At 41.2% G+C, this 22,463-nt stretch overlaps 3 protein-coding genes across 3 annotated transcripts; all 3 read left to right on the top strand.

Moving 5' to 3' along the window:
• The first annotated feature begins 7,319 nt into the window (after window positions 1–7,319).
• LOC115764790 (kinesin-like protein KIF19) lies at window positions 7,320–10,246 on the top strand. The gene is made up of 5 exons (XM_030708033.1): window positions 7,320–7,430; window positions 7,492–8,893; window positions 9,338–9,486; window positions 9,553–9,896; window positions 9,963–10,246. Exons 1-5 carry the CDS (start codon window positions 7,320–7,322, stop codon window positions 10,177–10,179), a joined length of 2,223 nt encoding a protein of 740 aa, XP_030563893.1. The 3' UTR covers window positions 10,180–10,246.
• A 1,331-nt stretch (window positions 10,247–11,577) lies between these two features.
• LOC115764791 (dynein regulatory complex subunit 6) lies at window positions 11,578–16,819 on the top strand. Its single transcript, XM_030708034.1, has 3 exons — window positions 11,578–11,820; window positions 13,715–13,878; window positions 14,519–16,819. The coding sequence occupies exons 2-3, from the start codon at window positions 13,795–13,797 to the stop codon at window positions 16,280–16,282; spliced, it is 1,848 nt and encodes a 615-aa protein (XP_030563894.1). The 5' UTR covers window positions 11,578–11,820; window positions 13,715–13,794; the 3' UTR covers window positions 16,283–16,819.
• Window positions 16,820–20,296: 3,477 nt separating this feature from the next.
• Window positions 20,297–21,976, top strand: LOC115764834 (pyrokinin-1 receptor). Its single transcript, XM_030708083.1, has 3 exons — window positions 20,297–21,173; window positions 21,507–21,724; window positions 21,800–21,976. Exons 1-3 carry the CDS (start codon window positions 20,297–20,299, stop codon window positions 21,974–21,976), a joined length of 1,272 nt encoding a protein of 423 aa, XP_030563943.1.
• The last annotated feature ends 487 nt before the right edge of the window (window positions 21,977–22,463 follow it).

Consider the following 22,463-nt stretch of genomic DNA (forward strand, 5'->3'; position numbering starts at 1 on the left):
AGTTTTTTTATACACACATACATATAATTATTTACAATACAACAATATACATATATAAATATTATTTGCGACAATGCATACTGAAGATTTAGTTAAAATTAAATTACAAACATGAAATCAAATTAAATTTATAAAATATACAAGCACATGCATTATATGGTATAATAGCTAATAAAAATTTCAATTTTCAAAGCCCTTGTAGTTTGACCATGGCACGAAGGCTTGACCTTTTCGTGCCGGATGCTCGTATGCCAGGCTAAATCTCTTATTCAAATCCGGACTCAAGTGAAAGTGTTCAGAAAAAATGCAAATGCCAGTCCTTGGCATGCACCCAGCCTAATGACTATGACTGACGCGCACTTTGATCGTGCCGCGGGTGTTATGAATGACCTCAATTAAAGGCATACAAATGCCAACACTCATCGAACTCGCGCCCAATTCTATCAATCAATCAAATTTCAATTGCGAGTGCATAAACAATTTACATTTCAATGTCGCGTCCGGAAAAGGAAATCGGGCTGCCCACTCCGCCCGCTCCGGCCAAGAAGACACGGAAATTAACGCTTTCATGCTGATATGTGGCACTTTTCACTTGCAACAATTGATTATCAAGCGCAGCCCGTTTAAAACGAGTCGGATCGGGTCGAGTCGAGTCGCTGTGGCGTGGCATGAGCTCAATGTAGCGGAAATGTTTCAACCTTCCTTTTGGGCTGGTCCTTGTCGCTGGCCAGACGCGAGACGCGAGTGGGCTTTAGAATGGGAATGGGAATAAGACTTGAACATGAAGTGATTTGCATAAGAAAGGTTCAAGTGAAGAAAATGACTCTTTGTTCGACCAATCCATACAGACCTAATTCCATACAATTGAAAAGAGTTCTATTTCAATTCTATACAAATGCTTTCTGCTCTAAAGATTGGAGAATGTTTTCTACAATTAGAACAAAAAAAAATTTTAAAAAAATATTTTAAATTTTAAATAAAAAAAAAAAAATTAAATTGATAAACAATTATTTCTTTAATTTTCAATCTATTCTTAAAGAATTGTATAAAATATATAAAAAATTTTGTTTTATTCACAGACAAAAACGTTCTCTAAGAGAAACAGAAATTCTTAGATTTTCCAATTGCTTTATTTTCCCCAAAGGCTCAACTAATATATCCATTAGTAATTTAACTACTTAAGTGCACTCAAGGACCTTAATTTGTATTTACCCTTTATTGATATTTTAGCGGTATTGTTTGCGTTGTGCGGTAACCGTCACTTGCCGTAATACCTATGAACCCTAACAATTACAAGTACACTCACATCCAAGATTCCCCGCCGCCAGCCGCCAGCCGACCCATGCCCCGAACTGGCCAACGTCAAAGAAATGTATGCAAAATGGCGCATTAGCATTTCAACAATTCGGAAAACAAGTGGAATGGAAATACCAACAACAACTGAGAAATTGATTGAGCTATGTGGCCAGCACACAACACCAGCCGGCAGTTGACGCCGCCCCAAAAACCCAGCCAGGTATACATGCTATATGCTCGCTATAATTTGACCAGAATGGGCCAGGACAGAGTCCAATAGAGCCGGCCGACTATTCAGTTCAGTTTTGTCAGTCCATGCGAACGGTTCGCTGGCAACGCGAGCGACAAGTCGGATTTCCATCGAGTACTTCACAGCGGAAGTGTCCCTATATATTTGTTAAATCTTGCATACAGTTCAAATAGTTTGTGAGTGCGGCATTTTGCAGAGGTACTGAGAAACTTTGCTTACGATTGGCCAAAAGTTGTGTTCTTTTATGGTACATTAAATCGATGATAAGTTTGGAGTTGGACTATTGTTATGAGTGGCTGTGGGGTCCGGTCCTTTAGCTGTTGGCGCATATAATTGACCTACTTGGAGGCGCTTGCCTGGGCCGCTTATCGCGGCCATCGCTACTCGCACGGGATTTACTTTTAGCTAAAGTGTAAAATATTACTTTATTTCATGTTGAGATTGGGGCCAGCGCAGCCATTTTGTTTTGATATGTGCGAAATATGCGAAAACTTTTGTAGGTACTGTAAACAATGCGGAGAAGTTGGCCCACTTTGAGTCGGGCCAAGTTCTTGAGATTGCGGCACGCACGCCTCCTTTGTACGCCTTCCCTCAACCTCTGCAGTTTTTAATTGCGGCTGGAGCTAATTGCTCAACCTGAAGGTTAAAACTTTTGCCTTCAAATGTTAGAAAAATAAAAAAACAGAAGTGAGAAACAAAATCCGCATACAAGTCGTAGCGAATGTTGGGCAGAAACATTTTGTGTTACAACTATTACCACGATTAGCCTGGCACATTTCATTTGATGGTTTCTATAAATAGCCAGCAGACGCAACTCCGACTAACCACGGTTAATTAACTATTCGCCGCAAATGCTGGCCATCAATCACCAACACTAAAGCCTTGGACTTCACAAGGATATAATTATTGTGAGTGACTGCTCTTTAAAGAGCTGAACGCTAGAAGCCTACAGTTTGAAGTAGTCGAAGAGCTCCTATATTTAAAGACCAGCAGTTGAGCCTTAACAAGACCACAAACTGCTCGAGACAAAAGTATATAATCACAAACGATTTAGAGAAATAAGATATATATTTATCTATAATGAAAACACATCTTTAAAACAAGCAATAGCTTTTGTATATATGAAAATCGCATAGAAAGGCGATATTTGAAAAAAAGAGAGAGTAACTGACAAAAGGTAGTGGAGAAGTGATTGTAAACGGGATAGATAGATAGATTGAGAAGAAGGGCCGATGGAGAGAGAGAGAGAGAGAAAGAGAGAGTGAGAAAGAGAGAAGAAGGGCCGATGGAGAGAGAGAGAGAGAGAAAGAGAGAGTGAGAAAGAGAGAGAGAGAGAGAGAGAGAGAGAGAGAGAGAGAGAGAAAGAGAGAGTGAGAAAGAGAGAGAGAGAGAGAGAGAGAGAGAGAGCGAGAGAGAGCGAGAGAGAGAGAGAGAGAGATTACTATAATGTTCTTTGCATAATACTGTATTTCGATATAACTTCAGGCTATAAAAATCGCAGAGAAAGACAATTATCAATTAGGCAGAAGAACAAATTTTAGATTCATAAAAGTTATACATTTCTGAAATAAACTAAATGAACCTACACATTAAATTACACAAACATAACATCCTGTGGGCCATTAAGTTGAAATTTTATAACTAAGATATTTGACAACAGATTTGCAGTTTCCAATCAGTATTAAAATCTACCCGCACTATCATCAACTTAACGTCTCAAGTTATGTTTGTCATATATATTTGAAATTAGTTTGAAGTTGATCGAATTTCGAACGTCCATGTTAGTCCCGTGGTGTCAAGCTAAGATCTGAAAAAAAGCTCTCGTTCAAACAACCTTCGACCCTTACATTCCATTTTCCAAGAGGTGTGAATTTTGCAAAAAGTCTGAAAAACATTCCAAATGAATTTTCAACTTTCAACAAAGATCTGTGAGTTTGATGGCGTGCGGATGATAAATATTGTTTCATTCAAACGTTTTTTCACGATTTTTCCACACTTGTGGGTGGAATTCCCCAAATAAACGCCATTGCGTGCATCTTGTTAAGGTAACAATAGTAAAACAGTAGAGATTTACATATGTATGTGTATTTTCTCATTGTTTATTCTTAACAAGAATGCCCAAACAAATGCGTCGAGTCAGTGATTTTTCCTGACAAATATCAATGAAATATGTTTACCGCTCAGCCATTTGTCAACATGTGTTCGTTGGGCTGGGATCTGCCAGAGTACATGGCAAATGAGAAATGTGGCTTGATAGAAGAACTCATTTGGAGCACGTGCCCCCACCTGCATACACCTGTACATATGTATGCATGTATATGCAGCCTGGCCACTAATGAGCAGCAGTCTGAAAAGCCGATGGAGACATACTCTAACCACATAATGGACGGCTGCCCCATTGCTTTAAGCGGGCGCGTTGTGGCTATCGCAAGTCGTAATCTGGGCTAAGTTTTGTTGGGAGCTCTCCTGACCGAAATCAAATCAAAATGCGGCGTTTCAAAATATTAAAGCAATAACAACGAGCGTGCGACAACGTCAATAAACAAAACCAAAGACATGGGTCCCACTGACACACACACACACAAACACACACACACACACACACCTTGTATGGCTATTCAGGTGGACACCAACGATATTCAGTCCATTTGCTCGCCAGATGTCGTGTCTGGGGGCAATTTACACAAATTCAATAAGCCACAACCGCAAAAAAGAAAATATAGTTAAAGGTGCTCTAGTCGGGGGTGCCCGACTAGGAGATGTCCTGTACTCATTTCCCAAGTCAAACTTTTCCTTATGCACACATGCATATCACAAACACACCTACAATGTGTTTCTTTTTCATTTACATTAAATTCATTGTTGAATCACGGCGATGTTTACGCTTCATTAAGTATTCAGCTTCTAAATATTAAATACAAATGCTCAAGGCTATATGTGCATACTATATCTTGACCTTCATATCAAAAACATACAAACATATTTGCATTTAAATTGATATGTATCGATTACGTAGAAACAGTTGAGTTATCGATTAAAAGTAAATTTTCTCTGCGTTCTTAATTTAAGTGTCTAGCTAGTATAGACTCGCGTCAGACAGGCAGAGTGACACACAAACATGATTAAACAAACATAGATAGATCTATATATTATAGATCTCGATAGATCTCTCTATATAAAACTTCTTGTTCTGACTGACCGATCAATGCACTTTCTTTCCACTCGCAAGTGTGGAAAAATCGTGAAAAAGGCTGTATGAAACTTTTTTCTTTGTCATTAAATCAGCGTCAAATTTCAAAGATCTCTGTTTAAATCCTCAATACATCCCTACTTGGTGGAATTGGGGGTCAGCGGTTAAATGAGCGAAGTTTCGGGTATAAGCTCATTTGCAAATATTAAAAAAAAATCATTTCAGACGAGATTCACACTTTTCGGAAAATGCAGATCTCACCGATGAAAAATGGGCGCTTAAAGGTTTTGTTAGGGAAGCTTTAAGTTTCGTCTGATCGCTTTAAAACTTATTTTCATAAGAACTTTATGAATACGTGTTTCAATGGTAAATTGGCGTAAAATTTGAAGCTTTTTTGTTTATCATTGAGCTTAAACTCATTTTCAAAGATCTTTATGAAATTAATTTGATAGGTTTTTCGCAAAATCCACCGCTCTAAGAAAACTCTGAGTCCAACTATTAGTTCATTATTCTAAGTTCTATAAACTTATTTACCAATATCTATGAGTTCAATATAGTACGTTCTTATTTATTTCTACCGACGGGAAATAATTGAGAATGTTATATCTAAAATTTAAGCACATGGCACATGGCAAAATCATGGGCAAGGTCAGGATTCCCTTGCTTGTAGCCCACAAATACCTTATAGGATTCGAGCGTTCGTCTTGTTAAAGCAGAATATACTTTCTAGGGCATTCATAGTTAGTACAGGGTATTAAAAAAAACTCAAACAGCATTTAACATTTGAAAGAGGAAAAACTACAACAAGCCGGCAAAAAATATATAAAAAAAAAAAAAAACGAAATAAGTATCGCCACATTTTAGGGAGCTTGGGGGACAGGATGTGAATCGATTTGAATATCAAGTTAGTTAAGGCCGCCTACACAGACTGTGGCAATATATTGACTAGCTATACAAATGCCTGGTTTTCCAATGGGGCGATGGGGCGTGTCCGAGAACTATTCGATTTGTTTTATTGACATTGAGGCACTGTAATTTGCATACATATGCATGTATACACTCTCGTTTGTCGCGCAAGTGTTTGTTTATATGTAATTTGAGGCCCTTATGATATATTTATGATTTGTGGGCTGAAACCGATTTAATAATTCATCTGTTTTAGCGCCCGAAAGTTGACTTGACTGGCCTACGCTTTATAATTAATTCGCTTTTAAGAAACTTAACCAATTTGGGGTAGTGCCAGAAGGCCAAACAAAAGGCGTCCGTTCGGCCACACACAAATTGGAAGCAGGTGTCAAACCCTATCTGTGGGTGGCTCCACCACGTGTGAGGCAACACGTAGAGTTTGGGCTTAATTTGCCTCTCGATGTGGCGATTGTTGTTGTAGATACAAATCCAATTTGACTTGGTCAGCCTGTCGAACTCATAATTAGGAAATTACTCTGGAATATTAACTATTTGGGCTTATAACAAAATATATAACAAGCTGGTGTGCCTTGCTTTTTCATGGCCAGTTTTAAAGTAAATAATTTTGCCATTTGACTTAATAAATGGTTTAATTTCAAATTGCGTCTAGATCTTAACTGGGTTGAAAAAGGCTCTATATCAGTTAGGTGACTATTAGGGGAGATTTTAAACAATTTAAATGAAAATACAATTTAATAAAACGAGAATTAAATTTATTTTCGGCCTTGCTATAAGGAGAAATACAATACATCAGTTTCCCAAGATCGCAACTGTTCAGGAGGTGGTAAAGCAGGTTAAAGTTGTTCTGTTCCTTAGGATACGATCAAACTTTATGAATTTTATGAAAATTATATCATAAGTTAAAACATATCTGATGCGAGCTCATGTACTCCGATATGTGTTTGTGAGGTGCAATCGTGGCTCTCCACAATCAAGAATTTCAGCCTCTTTCAATTGGTGTCTTCATTTGAATGTTGTCTTTGGGAAAATGAGAAAACAATTTTAAGATATTAACAAAAAGTTTGATATTTTTTATGTTGCATAATAGGAAATGAGTTTAAAGGTCGATTAACAAAGCTGAGCCTCTACTGCTTTAGTATGATTCTTCCCTTCAAGTCTGCTGTTTGACTGCAGTTTAACTAGTTAGTTCTAAGACGGCAGTTGATCAGCATGGTCACGCCGAAGGTTTTTGGCTTTTTGAACTGCCATCGAACTCGGCCAGAGTTTAACTTACTTGACTTGCATGCGGAGACACGCAGTGGCATGGAAGGTGTTCAAGTTCACGGCTTGACTTATGGCGCACGCCATCCGTAAACAAAGCCCGCAGGACTTTCACCCGCGAAGCTTTAACAACAACATCGATTAGGCCAAGTCATGCTCATGGCAGAAGGACCTTGGCGCCAAAGTTTACAGTCCATTAAGAGTAGTTGTTCATTAAAATAAAGGCGTAGGTGGAGGCACGGTATGGTTGAAAAACACCCAGTTAATGACAGTTTTACGATTGTTGACAACAAATTGACACCATTTGTAATCATTTGTTGTTGTCGCTTTGGGCAGGTTATCAGCACGTCAAAGGCACGTGGCATACTGAACCGAAGGACACTCAACTGATCAAAGATGGCGGCTAGTGCTGGTGCCAGCAGCTGGTCGGGCAGCAGCGGCGGCAGTACATCCTCTCAAGGACGTCAACTGGCTACCGCACAACCCGCCCAGGAGGAGCGCCTAGTGGTGAGTGGGCTCAAGCTGGCTACTTTAAGGAGTTACGCTTCATGAGCTGAGCTTTTCACAGGTTGCGGTACGTGTACGTCCGAGCCTGGAGGCCACCGAGCGCTGCATTGAGGTCATCTCTGGCGGCTCCCTGCTATATGATGATGGTGGCAAAAGCCGACCACGCAAATATTCCTACGACCATGTCTTCAAGGAGAACGACACACAGGAACAGGTGTACAAAACCACCACAGCGCCACTAGTTAGAGATGTCCTGAATGGTTACAATGCGGCGGTCTTTGCATATGGCGCTACTGGTTCCGGCAAGACGCACACAATGCTGGGGCCTGTGCCGCGCAAGAAACCCTCGACAGCTGACCGCGGGCCGACAGCAGCCGGTGGCTACGAGGCGGATGTTAGCAGTCAGGACATTGGCTTGATGGTGCGCGCGATCGAGGATATTTTTGTACACATTGAGGCAGCAGGGCCAGAGAGCTCCACCAAGGTATCGATTTCGTATCTTGAAATTTACAATGAACTAATACGGGATTTGCTGAATCCTGGTGGACCGCTGGAGCTGCGTGAGGATCATCGTGGCCAACGCATTACCGTAGCCGGGCTCTCCGAAATAACCACATCCAGCCGCAAGGAGGTCGTCAGCCTGCTTATCAAGGGCAACAAGGCGCGCACAATGGAGCCCACAGCAGCCAACCAGACTTCATCACGCAGCCATGCCCTGCTTAGTATTACTGTACAGACCCGCACGCCCCTGGGCACCAAGCAGGGCAGGCTCTTTCTAACTGATCTGGCTGGATCGGAGCGCGCCAAGAAGACGAAGAATCGTGGCAAGCGCTTGCAGGAAGGCGCCCACATCAATCGCAGTCTGCTGGCTTTGGGAAACTGCATCAATGCCCTGTCAGGCGGTGCTCGCTACGTCAACTATCGCGACTCAAAGCTCACCCGACTGCTCAAAGAGGCGCTCAGTGGCCGCTGCAAGACGGTCATGATCGCCCACGTCGCTCCCGAGAGCAAGCATCGGGACGAGACCAAGAACACCCTGGTATATGCGGATCGTGCAAATAGCATCACCACCAAGCTGCAGAGTTCCGTATACATTGATGAGTTCAAAAACTTTCCCACCAAGCACTACCAGAGCCTGGTCTCAGAACTGCGGGACGAGGTCACCCGCCTGCGCACTAAGATGCTAACGGAACGTCCGCGCAGCGGAGCTGCCGCCGCGGCAGCAACAACATCAGCACATCAGCCACCCAGCGAGGAGCTAAACGAGCAGCGCAAAACGGAGCTGCGATATCTGCGGGAACAGATTGTGCTGACCTTTAAGCAGCAGATGAAACTGCGACGCAAGCTGCTCGAGGCGGAGAGCCATCTGCTGGGCCTGGAACTGGATGCCGAGCGACAGCATATGATCATTTCCCACTGGCAGGGGCGCATTGGCAAGCTGTATGATGCACCTGGAGAAGATGGTGGGTGTTATGCATATTATGGATGTGTACTATTTAGAGACCACTATCAGCAGCCGGGTCGATAAATCCAGTATACTATACTATGCTATTCTATACTATGCTATACTATACTATACTATACTATACTATAATAGACTATACTATACTATACTATAATATACTATACTATAATAGACTATACTATACTATACTATAATATACTATACAATTCTATACTATACTATACTATACTATACTATACTATACTATACTATACTATACTATACTATACTATACTATACTATACTATACTATACTATAATAGACTATACTATACTATACTATACTATACTATACTATAATAGACTATACTATACTATACTATACTATACTATACTATAATAGACTATACTATGCTATACTATTCTATGCTATACTATACTACACTTTGTTTACTTCGTTTAGACGTGGAATCGGAGGGCTCAGTGGCTTTAAAGAATGCCTGGGGTGAGTTGGCGGCTATAGAGAAGGAGACGCGGCGTTATAAGGAAATTCGTGAGCATACAGAGCACGAGCTGGAGCTATGTCGCCAGAAGGGTGTCAAGTTAGAGGATGTAAGTATCCAGCCTTCAGATTTGAAAGATATTTTTTAATTATAAATGAATTGCTTGTACGGCCAGGAGCTTCCGGAACGCATTAGCAGCGATGAGGAGCGCGAGCTGCTTGCCCTTCTCTGCCGCGTCCATGAACTGGAGGCGGACAAGGTATCGCTGCAAGCGGAGCGGCTGGCTCGTCAGGCGGAGCTGCGGCGTCGCGATCTGCAGCTGTTGCGTGCCGAGCGGCAACGGCGCCTGTGCGAGGACATCATTAGCTCCCAGCGTCGTCTTATTGAGGAAGGCAACGTCGAGCTGCCGGATGAGCTGCGCGAACTCTACGGCCTGTATCAGCAGGAGATACACGCCGGAGTTGTCACGCCCAGCACAAGCGGCTACGAGAAGAAGCTGCCGCCCATATACACAGCTGGGTAGGTTAGGTGACTATAAATCCATGCGCAATATCTACGAATCAAAATCGTCGCACTTTATTGTAGCTCCGATTCGCCCAGTTCCAGTTCCAGCTCTGAATGGTCTCCCGCCTCACCATTGCCGGTTATAGAAGGTCATCCCGAGCTCATTGTCGTACCGGAGGGTCCCGATCGCCTAATGGGTCCGCCAGTGAATCCGCGTCTGCCACGTCTGTCCACTGCAGTGCCAGCGACCGGCACACGCCGCCCCTCGTTGCGTCTGGGCAAGCAGACGCATCCTTAGAGGCGGCAGCGCCAACTCTGTTCGAGTTGCTCAGGAATAGTTGTAAAGGATTAGGTTAGGATTCTAATTAAAGTAACGATCAATATGCTAATGCATTAATTAATACAAATTATGTTTGTCGAAATTTTAAGTGCATAACTTCAATAAATGCCTAGCCTTATGGAACTGCATGACATGCGTGTTTGATGTACTTATTATGGGGCAAGTTTCTTTTTTGCTAAATATTTAATTGTTTCAAAAATTAAATAGATTGTATATATATATTTCTTAACTGTGATATAAATTATTACGGCTTTAATTTTTAATTAAATTAATTTAATTTTGAAGAATTACTAAGTTTTCTGTTTTAAAGGGCTGCCACGTCGATGGAAATTGTTTGATTTTATCGTTACATTTAAAAACTTGTTTCTCAAACAATCTGGCAACGCTGTTCACCAATTTGAGCATTGCAACTTGTAGGCTTTTTTGTTAGAGTAACTCAAATTTATGTTTATTTTTTCATGTCAAATAATTATTTTGATGTGGAATTACAATTTAATGTGTTATGTTTATGTGTTATTAAACACATAAATACGCTTTATGCATTTATTACTTTAAATATAAGATTTTGTTGTTGATTTTAATTTTTTAAATTATTGTAAATATATAATTTAAAAAATACAATAGTTTAGGAACAAAAATTGGAAACAACGCATACTATATTATCCTATGCCATACATTTCAGCATAGGAATGACGTTAAGATTCAAATTCTAAATGACTTTGGCAGCTATTTAAATAAAATAAAATATTTAAAATCATGCTTGATGTTTAATGCTAGTCAAATTTGAGCTCGACATGTCGATTATAGTTGAAATTCACATAAGAAGTTTTTGTAATTGAATGTGCCAACACTTCCTACGCAACGTCTCTAAGGTCACTGCCGGCACAGAATTTGAGTTTTTCATTTTTGGATGTAGGTCAGAAGCACCAACAAACATAAACAAAACGTAACAGGCGAAAGGGAGAGAGACATAGACATAGACAGAGTGAGGTAGAGAGAGATGGGAACGAGCGAGAGTGCGAAGGAGATAGAGATGCGTAAGAGAGGGCGAGAGTGTGTCGCGGACAGAGAGCGTGAGCGTGAGCGTGAGAGCGCGCCGTAAGAGCATGCGTTGCGATGGAAAATTATCTATCTGCTCGCACAAAAAAAGTATCTGACAGTTTGATTTTCATTATTAGATACACAGCTGTGTGCCCTGTGCGTGGTTGATTTCCCTTCAGCTCTGCCGTTCGTATTAGGGTCTTGTAGTTCAAGCAGCTAGCAGGTTGCTGTCGAATAAGAAAATAAAAACCACAAGTTAAAAACACAAATCTAGTCAATCAAATATAATATATAAATAAAAAGTATATTGCACTTAAAAACGCAACAAATTCAAATCAAGAAGGGTAAAACAAGTTGAATATAAAAACGCACAAATAAATGCGTAGTTTGTAGCTGCAGCAAATGCCACACAGTAATATTTATTTTTTGATTGTTCAATGCCAAAAGTTTAATTGTTAATTATAACTATGCATTGGAATTAACTTGAACTCAAGTCGAATTGTGTTTATTAACGGTGCAATAATCGAGGCTTCTGATAGGCCCCAAGCCGAGTGCCAGGTAAGTGAAAATTCTGCAGGCACAGCTTGCCCACGTCAATTCAATGGGAATGAATCTCAATTGTGTGTGTGTGTGTGTGTGGGTGTTGTGGGTATCCAAGCGCATTGGTTGGATGCATGCATGCATGTATGAGTGGTAAAAACAAGGCTCGACGCAAATGTTGCAGTTGCCATGCAACGAGCCAGTTAAGGGCTGCTGCCCGGGCAACCAGCTCACCTGCTTTCTGGCCAAGCTTAACAATTTTGCTCAAAAACAACAATATCAACAATAACAACTGAAAATATACAAAGGCGGTGAGATTGACATATGCAGCTAATTTTTTGTTTTTTTTTTTTTTTTTAATTTCTCTGAATTAAACTCCTCACAAAAATTAATTCAAATTATTTTTTATTATTATAAATGTTCCATTGTAAAATAGAAAAACCGGTTTGCGTAATTCCAAATTATCGAATAGAATTAGCTGCTCCATTTAACTTAACTTAACTTACAATAAAACTCGAAAATATTTTCGTTATTTTTGCAAACTGATTATTTGATTAGCCCAGAAAACATTAGTGTGAAGGACTTGTCAACGTGGCAGTAAACTCTGCCTCAACCCCCTAATTTGTCCAATGTTTCTCCCTTATGATTTATTTTTCTGCATGGTAAATAGCTTGAACACAAGTTGAATTTAGCCGAATGCCCAATAGAGAGTCCTGCGCCTAAATAGTCCAACCGGATACCCGGTAAGTGAAAATTCTGTGGGCGAAGTCAACTCTCTGTGTGGGTGGCATGGGTGTCTAGGTGCATTGGATGCACACATTTATGTGTGTATGTAAGAATGGTGAAAAAAAAACAAACCAGGCTCGGCGTGATGTGTTGCGGTTGCCAATTTGAGCTGCTGCCCGGGCAACTAGCATACCTGAGGCAACTGTGCTTCGTGCCCAAGCTTAAAACTCTTGTGTGTCAGAGAGCTAAAAAGCAAAAATCATATCAATGGTCAATATATACAAAGGTGTTGATAGTAATTTTTGATTTTTAATTCTTTGAATTGAATTCTCGTTGATTATTTTTCGTGTGAAAACCGTTTAAGTTATTATCGCGTTAAAATTGCTGTTCAATGGAAAATTTTGCCTTGTACTAGTTAGTTTTCCACTGTACAATCGGAAAACCTGTTTTGTGTGTGAAAACTCAGCGAATACCGTTACCTCTTCCGAACAAACCACAAGCCCCAAACTATTTACTAAGCTTTTATAAGCTGACCCAAAGATTATTTCTATGAACTGTCAACCCAAATAATCTAGCTCGCCAATTCATTAGTCTAAGGGACTCTGTTTCAAACCCATGTCTCGCCTTTGTTTTAGCATGTAGTAATTAATTTTTAAATTACTTTCGTAACAATAGAATGACAACCGTAAACACATTTTAACAATTTTAATTGCTCACCTGCGAATTGAGGCGAATACCTGAGCAAGAGCCATGCGTCTAGATACGCACATCTGGCTGCGAGTGGAGTACAAATTTTGTAGGCAAAGCCAGCTCTCAGTGTTCGTCTGGCGCATTGAATGCATGAATGTATGCATTCATGTGATAATGGTGGAAAAGCGGGCTCGGCATGATGTGTTGCGCCTGCAATGCAATGGGCCAGTTAGGGGCTGCCGCCCGGGCAAACAGCTCAACAGATAGAGAATTTCTTGGATTTGTTTATTTCCCTGAACTTAATTGAAAGCCGTTGAAGTTATTATCGCATTAAAGTTGTTAATTAATGGTAAAGTTTTCATTATGCTAATCAGCTAATATAGAAAAAAACGTGTGTGCATTGCCAACTTATCAAATACTTTTAGCTGAACTATTTTCCTTGATTTACAAACTTACTTTAAGTTCTTAACTAGTCACCTTTCGCTGTTCCTTACAGATAAGACCGATAACTGTGACCGAAAATTGTAAAGCCCTTCACTAAACTGATTGATCAATGCCAACAATTTAATTGTCTGGATGGGAAATAACTTGACCACAGGTGGCATAGGGAGGATAACCAGAGGAGGAATCCTGTGTTTTGATAGGCCCACCGAGTCCGAGGTAAGTACAAATTCTGTGGGGCTCATCGAATGCATGCATTTTTGTGTGTTTGTATGAAAGCTGAAAAAACAAGCTCAGCCTGACGTGTTACGGTTGCAATTGCAGCCCGGGCAACTAGCTCGCCTTCTTTGAGGCAACTGAGGTTCTAGCCCTCTTCTGCATCAGAGGGGTCCAAAAAAAAAAAAAGAAGAGATATATGTCAACGATAACTTAACAAATACACAGGCTGTTTAATTCTCTGAATTGAATTCTTATCTCAATAATCGTTAAAGTTATCGCATAAATGATAATATTTGCCTTGTCGAAATCTGCCTCTGGAAAACAGAAAACCTGTGTGTGCATTGTAAACTAATTGAAAATTGTTTCCGATAATTAAATTAAAATTATTTTAATAAAATAAAATATAGCAAAATACTATTTTTCGTTGATTATGCAAACTGACTATGTGTTAAGTTCGATAAAAATCTCTTCATATTCAATTAGATAAACTAAACAGATATCAAATAAAACATAGATTGTCTAATTTGCCTTTTTTACCATTTTTTTTTTTCTGATCATGAACTAGTTACTAGTTTGAAAAATGATTTTAATGTTAAATTAAGACCGCGATTGACTAATGCAAGCCTTACAATTCTTGCAGGAGGCTAAAGTGGAGACAGAGATGGAGTTCATACTTGTACGCAACTCGCCAACGTCATTCATCGAAGAAGAGGAGATCGAGCCAATGCACATAGAACAGCTGCCCAATGATATGTGGATAGAGATAATGTCATATTTGTCGTATTTGGATCTGCAGCAGCTGCGTCTAGTATCCTGGCGCTGTCGCAACTTGGTCAATCGGCGCTACTTTTCGTCAAAAGGCAAGGTGATTGTTACCAAGGATAATCTAAAGGACATAAAGGCGCATGTGGAACGCGGTGTTTCGTATTTGAGTTTCGAGGACGTTGAGTTGCGAAATTTAACACAAAGCGCCGAATTGGAGCAGTTCTTGAGGCTGGTTGGCCCGGAAATCAAACAAATACAGGTGCGCCACTCGCCCGTCTTTCGCAACATGGATGGAAAGCTGCCAAATCTGAAAGTGCTGAAAATAGCCACGACCAGCTTCTTGGATGACGTCAACATGACCATCGACGGCATCAATATGAAACAGTTCTTGCACCTAAAGGGCTTCGAATGCGACGGCGTCAGTCTGGACTCAACACTTAAGCTTCTAATGCTATTGCAGCTGCGTCGCGTCGAGAACAAGGTGCGACTACGTCATCTGCAGTTCGAGTATCGCCGAAACAATGAGACGGCACTGCTCCAGGTGCTCAACGATCATGGGCCCACTCTTGAGTACGTCGACCTCTTCTTTAGCTGCTCGCCCGGCATCGAAACGGCACGCTGGCATGTGGCCTTCGAGCGGATGAAGCGGCTGCGCGTTCTAAAGCTCTCCGGCAATTGCCATCTCGTGCTGCTAGACGATATATTGAAATCAATTCCCCAAACGGCCCGGCTCCAACAGCTGGATCTTACCGGCATGCTATCGCTGACTAATGATATGCTGATCCGCGTGGCTGACAAATGGTATAAATCACTCCGCTCCATCGATCTCATGTTTTGTGTGCAGCTGGACGTGCGTTGCGTCCAGGCGCTTCGCAAGATGAACGGCTGTCTGGAGTCGCTGACTATGGCCTATTGCCGTGCGTTGACTGGAAGGGGACTTGTCGAGGGCCTGGCTACTCAGGTCAACTATACGCTGCAGGAGCTCTTTTTGGAGGATGTGTGCTTCATCGACGAGGCGTCCATGTGCATACTACTTAAACGGCTTCCCAATTTACGCAAGCTCAGCCTGGACAATTGCCGCCAGGCGACCACCGATCGCACCCTTTCCACAATCTTCCGCCACCAGCCGCTGCTGCGCATGCTCAGGATTGATTACTGCATTAAAATAACGGATAATGGTTTCATTGGCTTCGGCAAGCATCCCGCGCCCATCAGCCGCTTGCGGGGCTTGCACGAGCTAAATGTGCGAGGATGTCGCAATCTTACGGATCGCCTGCTCAGGAAGGCGCTGCATTTGCCCGAGCTGCGGAATCTTACATTGGACTATTGTAATCGTTTGGAGACCAAAGGCATTGCAGCGCTTAGTGTCAACTGTCCGGCCTTGGAGACGCTCTCCCTGGCCAGCTGCTCGTTACTCGATGACGAGGCGGTGGGCGTGGCCGTGGCCAACTTGAAGCGTTTGCGTAGTCTCAATATAAGCAACTGTTCGTTGCTGACGCTCCAAACATTTCACTATATTGCTAGAGATGCGCATGCCCTCAGGGATCTAGTTGCCTGCAGCATTGATGGACTTGATCAGGAGGCAGCCCAAAAGATTCTGGAGAAGCAGCTGCCTTCGCTCAAGCAGGTGATGCTATAGCAGGAGAGGCTGGTTCACTGACAAGATGAGGACAATCCCCATGCCGGATGGGGAACCGATGACGAGGACGAGCCCGAAATCATCGAAATTGTTGTTTAAGCTGGGTCAGTGCAATATGATCAAATCAACTAATCGTTTAATATTAAAGGGTATTTGCTTAACTATAACTAGTTGTTCTGAAAGAACGATGACAACAGTTACAAAAAAAACATTATTTCCCCATTTTTTTCAACGCTGCAAACTATCTTTAAGTTATTGATGTAAACTTAAATGTTAGAGAAACTGTTGTGTAAGTAAATATAAGTAAAAAGAAAACAAAACAAAGGAATGCGTTTGCATTAATTTGTTAACCACAAAACACCAACATTGAATTTGTTGATATAAGAATATTACAAGCATAACTCTAATGGTTCTCAAGTCAACAATAAAGCCAAAAGTCATAATACTAACATACCTCGATATAAAGGAAACTAAACATTTCAAAAACTTGAAACGAACGCATAAATTCTTTAAAAAATACCACAAAGCTGTATACACACACACACACACACACACATATTTATATAAATATATTTAGTAGATCTAAAATTTCCTGTTTGTGATAAAGATATTCCGGGCATAATGTATGCATTGATTGGGAAAAGAATACGAGCAAAGGCCAGACTTAAAAATTTAACGAGCTTCACAAAGACTTTTATTGTGAGTTGTAAAAACTAACCAGTTTTGAATATCTAGATATTTATATATTATACATCATATACACATATATTATACATCTTATAAATGTTATAAGTAATCAGTCAATGAATGTCATTACGATAATATAAATATTATGCATACATATTTATATACTTACGTGTCTGTATGTATTAATTCTATATGTACTTTTTTGCCGCCCATTGTGAATTTGCACTGTAAACTGTTGGCCTAATAACACATGTAAGTGTTAAATGTCCACGAGTTTTAGCCAGAAACTATCACAACTTAAAATATATAAGGTCAAATCTAATTGATGCGAATGGACATAAACGTGGTTTATACAATAATATTGCTAAATACAATATTCTTGACAGCCTAAGAGCTATGTTCTGTCAAACTGAAAAGACAAGAAAGAAATTGCATTGGGAAAGTGCTTCAAAGAATTTTTTTTCTTTTCGGTATCGTATGCTAAGATAAAGATTTAAATGTGTCAAAACAAGAATTAAGTATAGGAAAGCCGATTGGATTGGTAGTATTTACAGGCATAATATATCAACAATATAATTAATGTCTAATATATTAAAATAGATGTTTTGTATGAATTGCAATGAATATATTACATGATTAGTTCTTGCCAAGTCTTCACTGCTAAGGACATAATATTTTAGCCGTTGGTAAATGTCTATTAAATAAGTAATGAATAAAGAGGTTCCGGGCTCGATTCCCGATGAAGGCTGGTTGAATAAGTGTCCAGTGTTTTAAAGAGATATTTATTGAGTTCGTTTAACCAAATCATTGGTGATCTATATCGAGAATATATAAGTATATTCACATTTCTCAGACTTAATGAATTATAATTAAATTGTTCTAAGTTTTCCTAAGTCATAATATATTATAATAAAATTGATGTTGCATGTCTATATACATATATACACAAGTATTTCTTTCGACTATTTACACTCCATTGAAATTGTGTACGAGTGGGATTTGGCAAGGAAGAAGAAACTGTAAGTCATATATTTTTCGGTGCTATATGAACTTCATAGTCAATATTTTATTTTATTATCTCTTTAAATCTTTTTGACGTGGCTCGTATTATAATATGGGCATTATGTGTATTAGGGCAGTATATTGTACCAAAATGATTATCTTCATGGAGCTTGAGCTGTCGCTAGCAGGGCTATCTACTCCAGAGGAATATAGTGAAGTTAGTTAATGGTATTTAGCTCAACAACATCGATCAATTAACATTAAGCTTACTTATGTTAGACATTGAAGGCGATTTATGGGTTCGCTACATGCATTTACCAGCAAATAGTGAAGATAATGGGTTGTCTATAAATTAAGAATGAATTTTAATGAATAGAAAACAATTAAAATCATTTAAGGGCTGTTAGTTTTGTTATATTGGCATACATATGAAGCAAGGAAAGCATCGTACTATCAATATCTAATGCCGACAGCCCAAAATCCATTACCTACTCTTATAAAAATGTTCGTTGCCTACTTTGGGGCGCTTGGGTTTTTTAAGCTGTCAGTTGACATGTTACAGGGGGCTTACGAATTGATTAATGGTTTTATGAAATGTTTATGTTTATTAGTCAATCATATTTATGATTTTTGGGTCTTTAAGGTCTTTGTGGAAATTCATTGGAGGCGGAAAATGCACCATCTTATGTGTAAAATTGGGGACGTATGAGCTACAAATTTGTTTTGAAAACTTTGTAGGCGAAAAGATTTCGATCTTTTGATTGCAATCAAATATTTTTAGTTCAATATCATTATCTATATAAACATCTATATAGGCTAGCCTTGGCGAATTTTAAAGATTCTTCCGATTGGCTTCAAACTTATTTAAATAAGAAACTAATGAACGTAAGCTTCATAGGTAATGGAAAATTCGTTCATTCAATCCATCTTAACCCATTTCCAGGATCTTTGTAAAAATTCATTCATTCATCATATTTGGCCTTATCCGCATATGTCTGAGTAAGAAAAAAACTTGAAACGGACAAAGCCGGATAATAACCGGCATTTATATAAAATTGCCTGAAAAAAATATATGTATATTGGAATGTAAATAATCTGCTCACTTGAATCTGTAGGCCACTTTAAATGTAGCTAGCTAAGTAGCCGTTGATAAACTAACAAAAAAACGCGGTTGCACTTGCTTAGAGCTTTTAAAGCACGCGTGCAAACACTTGCTAAAGCTTACACACACATATACACACACTCATAGACGAGAAAGAACACACGTAGCTGGTGGCAGCCACCATTTTCATTCGTACGTATGCATGTGTGCATGTGCTGTATAATGGTGTGTGTGTGTGTGTGCGACTATTTCAAAAGCAGCGCACGCACTTTGACACCACCCGAGGGGGAGGGGGGGGGGAGGAGGGGGAGGGGGCAGCAGGGTGCTTGGTTAGTTAGTGTGGCGCTAAACGAAATAAAATAAATGAATGAATATATACGATGGGGGCAACAGAAAATGTCAGTCGTCAGCTCTGGCACTGACAAAACGCATATTACGAAAAGTTTTTGCCCGCCGTCATCGTGGGGTTTCTTATTGCTCCTCTTGTATTTTGGTTGGTTTTGGGGGGCTGCGCTTTTTGCGACAGCAGCGCCCAAGCTATGAGAAATTGTGTCCAAAACACAAACAAAGCCAGGCACCGAGCGAAACACTTACGAGCCGGCAGAGACACGGGCAGAGACACGGGCAGAGACACGGGCAGAGACACGGGCAGAGACGCGGGCAGAGACAGTGACAGCGGCAGCGACCGAGGCAGCGACGCGTCGTCGTTGCCTAATGTAGATACAAATCTGAATAGAATTGTCGCCGTTGCTTATCAGATAAGTTCAGAGCGCGCTGGCGTGCGGTTCGGGTTCGCAACTCGGATACGGGCAACTCGCTGCAGCTACTGCATTTAACTAATGCCACATACATGTGGCTGGCCGGCCGGTTGTAATCAAGTGAACGCAGTGCCCAGTGCCCAGTGCCCAGTGCCCAGCGCCCGGTGCTGATAGCAGTCGCTGGGCGAGCGTCTGGACTTGGATTTGGTTGCGACCTCGCTGACAGTATTGTTTTTATCGTCTGTGTGTTGCGTGCCAATCAAGAAACGAACTGAGTCGATTTGCTACCTTAAATTCTCTGCCGCTGCTGTGTTGGTCGTGACATCGAATTATAATAATTAGCATAGAGGGAGATATAGCCAATTAAGCGGTAGTCGGCATTCCACCAAGTGGAAATTTTGAATGAAACTTTAAAAATAAACAACAAAAAAAAAGCGCTCAGTTGAAGGAAAATTTCAAGCAAACATGTCGCCGGCATCGACTCCACCTGCCATCAATCAGAGCGCGGCTACAATTACCCAATTGCTTGGCGCGCAGCGCGATCCTCTGGCAATTGTCATACCTGTCACCGTGGTTTATTGCCTCATCTTTCTGACCGGCGTCGTGGGCAACATTAGCACCTGTATTGTGATCAAGAAGAATCGCTCCATGCATACGGCCACCAATTACTATCTGTTCTCGCTGGCCATATCGGACTTTATGCTACTGCTGTCGGGAGTGCCGCAGGAAATGTACTTCATCTGGTCCAAGTATCCGTATGTATTCGGCGAGTACTTTTGCATAGGTCGTGGCCTGTTGGCCGAGACATCCGCCAATGCTACTGTATTGACCATCACGGCGTTTACGGTGGAACGCTATATGGCAATTTGCCATCCGTTTCTTGGGCAGGCCATGAGCAAGCTGAGTCGCGCCATTCGGATCATAGTGCTCATCTGGCTGCTGGCGGTGCTTACGGCCATACCGCAGGCGGCACAGTTCGGCATCAATAGCTATGCGGGCGTCGATAAGTGCGTCGTGGTGCGCGTCATATTGCAACACTCTTTCCAGCTGTCCACCTTCATATTCTTTTTTGCGCCCATGTCCATCATACTGGTGCTGTACTTGTGCATTGGCCTGCATCTGTATCGATCGAGTGTCATTGGCGGCGGATCACCAACAGTTCCTGTAGCCGAGAGCAGCGCGCGGCGCCGAGAACAGCCGCTGAAGGCGGTAGCAAGTGACACAATACTCTATCGGTACGCCGGCTCCAGCTCGGTTTTGGCCAACAATGCGGGGCCACAGCTGAGTTCAGTGCGTGGACGCCTCACTCATTATGGCACGCGTCGTGTGCTGCGGATGCTGGGTGAGTTCTGCGACATTGATGGGTCCAATTATGCAAAATGTAGCGACTGGTGGCCGCAGGCTGTGAGCCAAATGTCTAATTTTTAGCTGTGTGTGTCTGTGTCAGCAAGGGGTAGAGGCCGGGCCGAAGACTTGGGCGCGTTTAATCAGCCATTCACTGGCCAATTTATCGCGTCTGTCATTTGGCATGCTCGACATTTATGAGGCGCGGGTTTATTGTGCCCCGAAAAAAATAAAAAAAAGAAATACTATGCGACACAAGCCAGTGCCTGCCATTAGCACCAATGAATATAAATACAAATACAATTGTTTGGTTTATCTGCTCGCTTCACAGTTGCCGTTGTCATCTGCTTCTTTCTGTGCTGGGCACCATTTCACGCACAGCGTCTGATTGCCATTTATGCGCCCGCCCGGGGCGCCCAGTTGCATGATCAGCATGAGCTCCTCTACACGGTGATGACATACGTCTCGGGCGTGCTCTACTATCTGTCCACCTGCATTAATCCGCTGCTCTACAACCTGATGAGCAACAAGTTTCGTGAGGCCTTCAAAGTGAGCCCCAAGCTGAGATTATATTTATATATCAACTCTTCTCATTTATACATATATTTCATTGATCTGCTGCAGGCCGTGCTGCTGGGCAAGAAGTACTCAAAGGGCATGCAGCATTCGCGCCATCAGCTGGAGTCGCGCCGCTTGCGTCGCACCACAACGCTTAATTCATCGACGCAGCGCGATTCCATTGAGTCGAAGCACACGCTAATGCAGGTCTGTCCCACTGATCGTATGAGTAATATTACTTAATATGCGATCAAAAAATAAACTATTTACATGCATTTCTCTATTCTTCGCTCACCCTCTCCGGCTGTCTCCCCCTCTCTCTCTCTCCCTCTCTCTTTCTCTTCCTCCCTTTCTCTCTCTCTTGCTCTTTTTTAGACTGCTCTGAACGAACGCCTACTGCAGACAAAGTCTCAACTAGTTCTCTAATATGCAATGCACAATTCATCTGTTTATAGTAACTTTGTAGTTTCTTTTTAGCGATTTTTATTACTTGTCACATTCGTGCAGCTTTCTGCATTTTTGTTTTAACTTATTTAAGTTTATAGATTTTTAATTTAGCCACTGTTTTTATATTGTTATACGTCTACCAAAGCGTTTAGTACAACTTTTGTTTTGTATAAGTTAATGAAGCTAACTAACTAAAACTTAATGTAATGACTTTAAATTAATGATATTGAGCTCCATGCATTTATTATTTAGTAATCTTCAGACAAACCTACAAGTTGTTTCT

The sequence above is a fragment of the Drosophila novamexicana genome, unplaced genomic scaffold, assembly GCF_003285875.2.
Source record: "Drosophila novamexicana strain 15010-1031.04,08,12 unplaced genomic scaffold, DnovRS2.1 tig00000870-arrow-arrow-pilon, whole genome shotgun sequence".
NCBI classification, from domain to species: Eukaryota; Metazoa; Arthropoda; class Insecta; order Diptera; family Drosophilidae; genus Drosophila; species Drosophila novamexicana.

Coding starts and splice junctions, on each gene's coding strand:
- LOC115764790 (XM_030708033.1), top strand. CDS start 7,320: ATGGCGGCTAGTGCTGGTGCCAGCAGCTGGTCGGGCAGCAGCGGCGGC. Junction 7,431..7,491: donor CCCAGGAGGAGCGCCTAGTG/GTGAGTGGGCTC, acceptor AGCTTTTCACAG/GTTGCGGTACGTGTACGTCC. Junction 9,897..9,962: donor CCGCCCATATACACAGCTGG/GTAGGTTAGGTG, acceptor ACTTTATTGTAG/CTCCGATTCGCCCAGTTCCA.
- LOC115764791 (XM_030708034.1), top strand. CDS start 13,795: ATGGGAAATAACTTGACCACAGGTGGCATAGGGAGGATAACCAGAGGA. Junction 13,879..14,518: donor ATAGGCCCACCGAGTCCGAG/GTAAGTACAAAT, acceptor CAATTCTTGCAG/GAGGCTAAAGTGGAGACAGA.
- LOC115764834 (XM_030708083.1), top strand. CDS start 20,297: ATGTCGCCGGCATCGACTCCACCTGCCATCAATCAGAGCGCGGCTACA. Junction 21,174..21,506: donor TCGTGTGCTGCGGATGCTGG/GTGAGTTCTGCG, acceptor CTCGCTTCACAG/TTGCCGTTGTCATCTGCTTC. Junction 21,725..21,799: donor AGTTTCGTGAGGCCTTCAAA/GTGAGCCCCAAG, acceptor GATCTGCTGCAG/GCCGTGCTGCTGGGCAAGAA.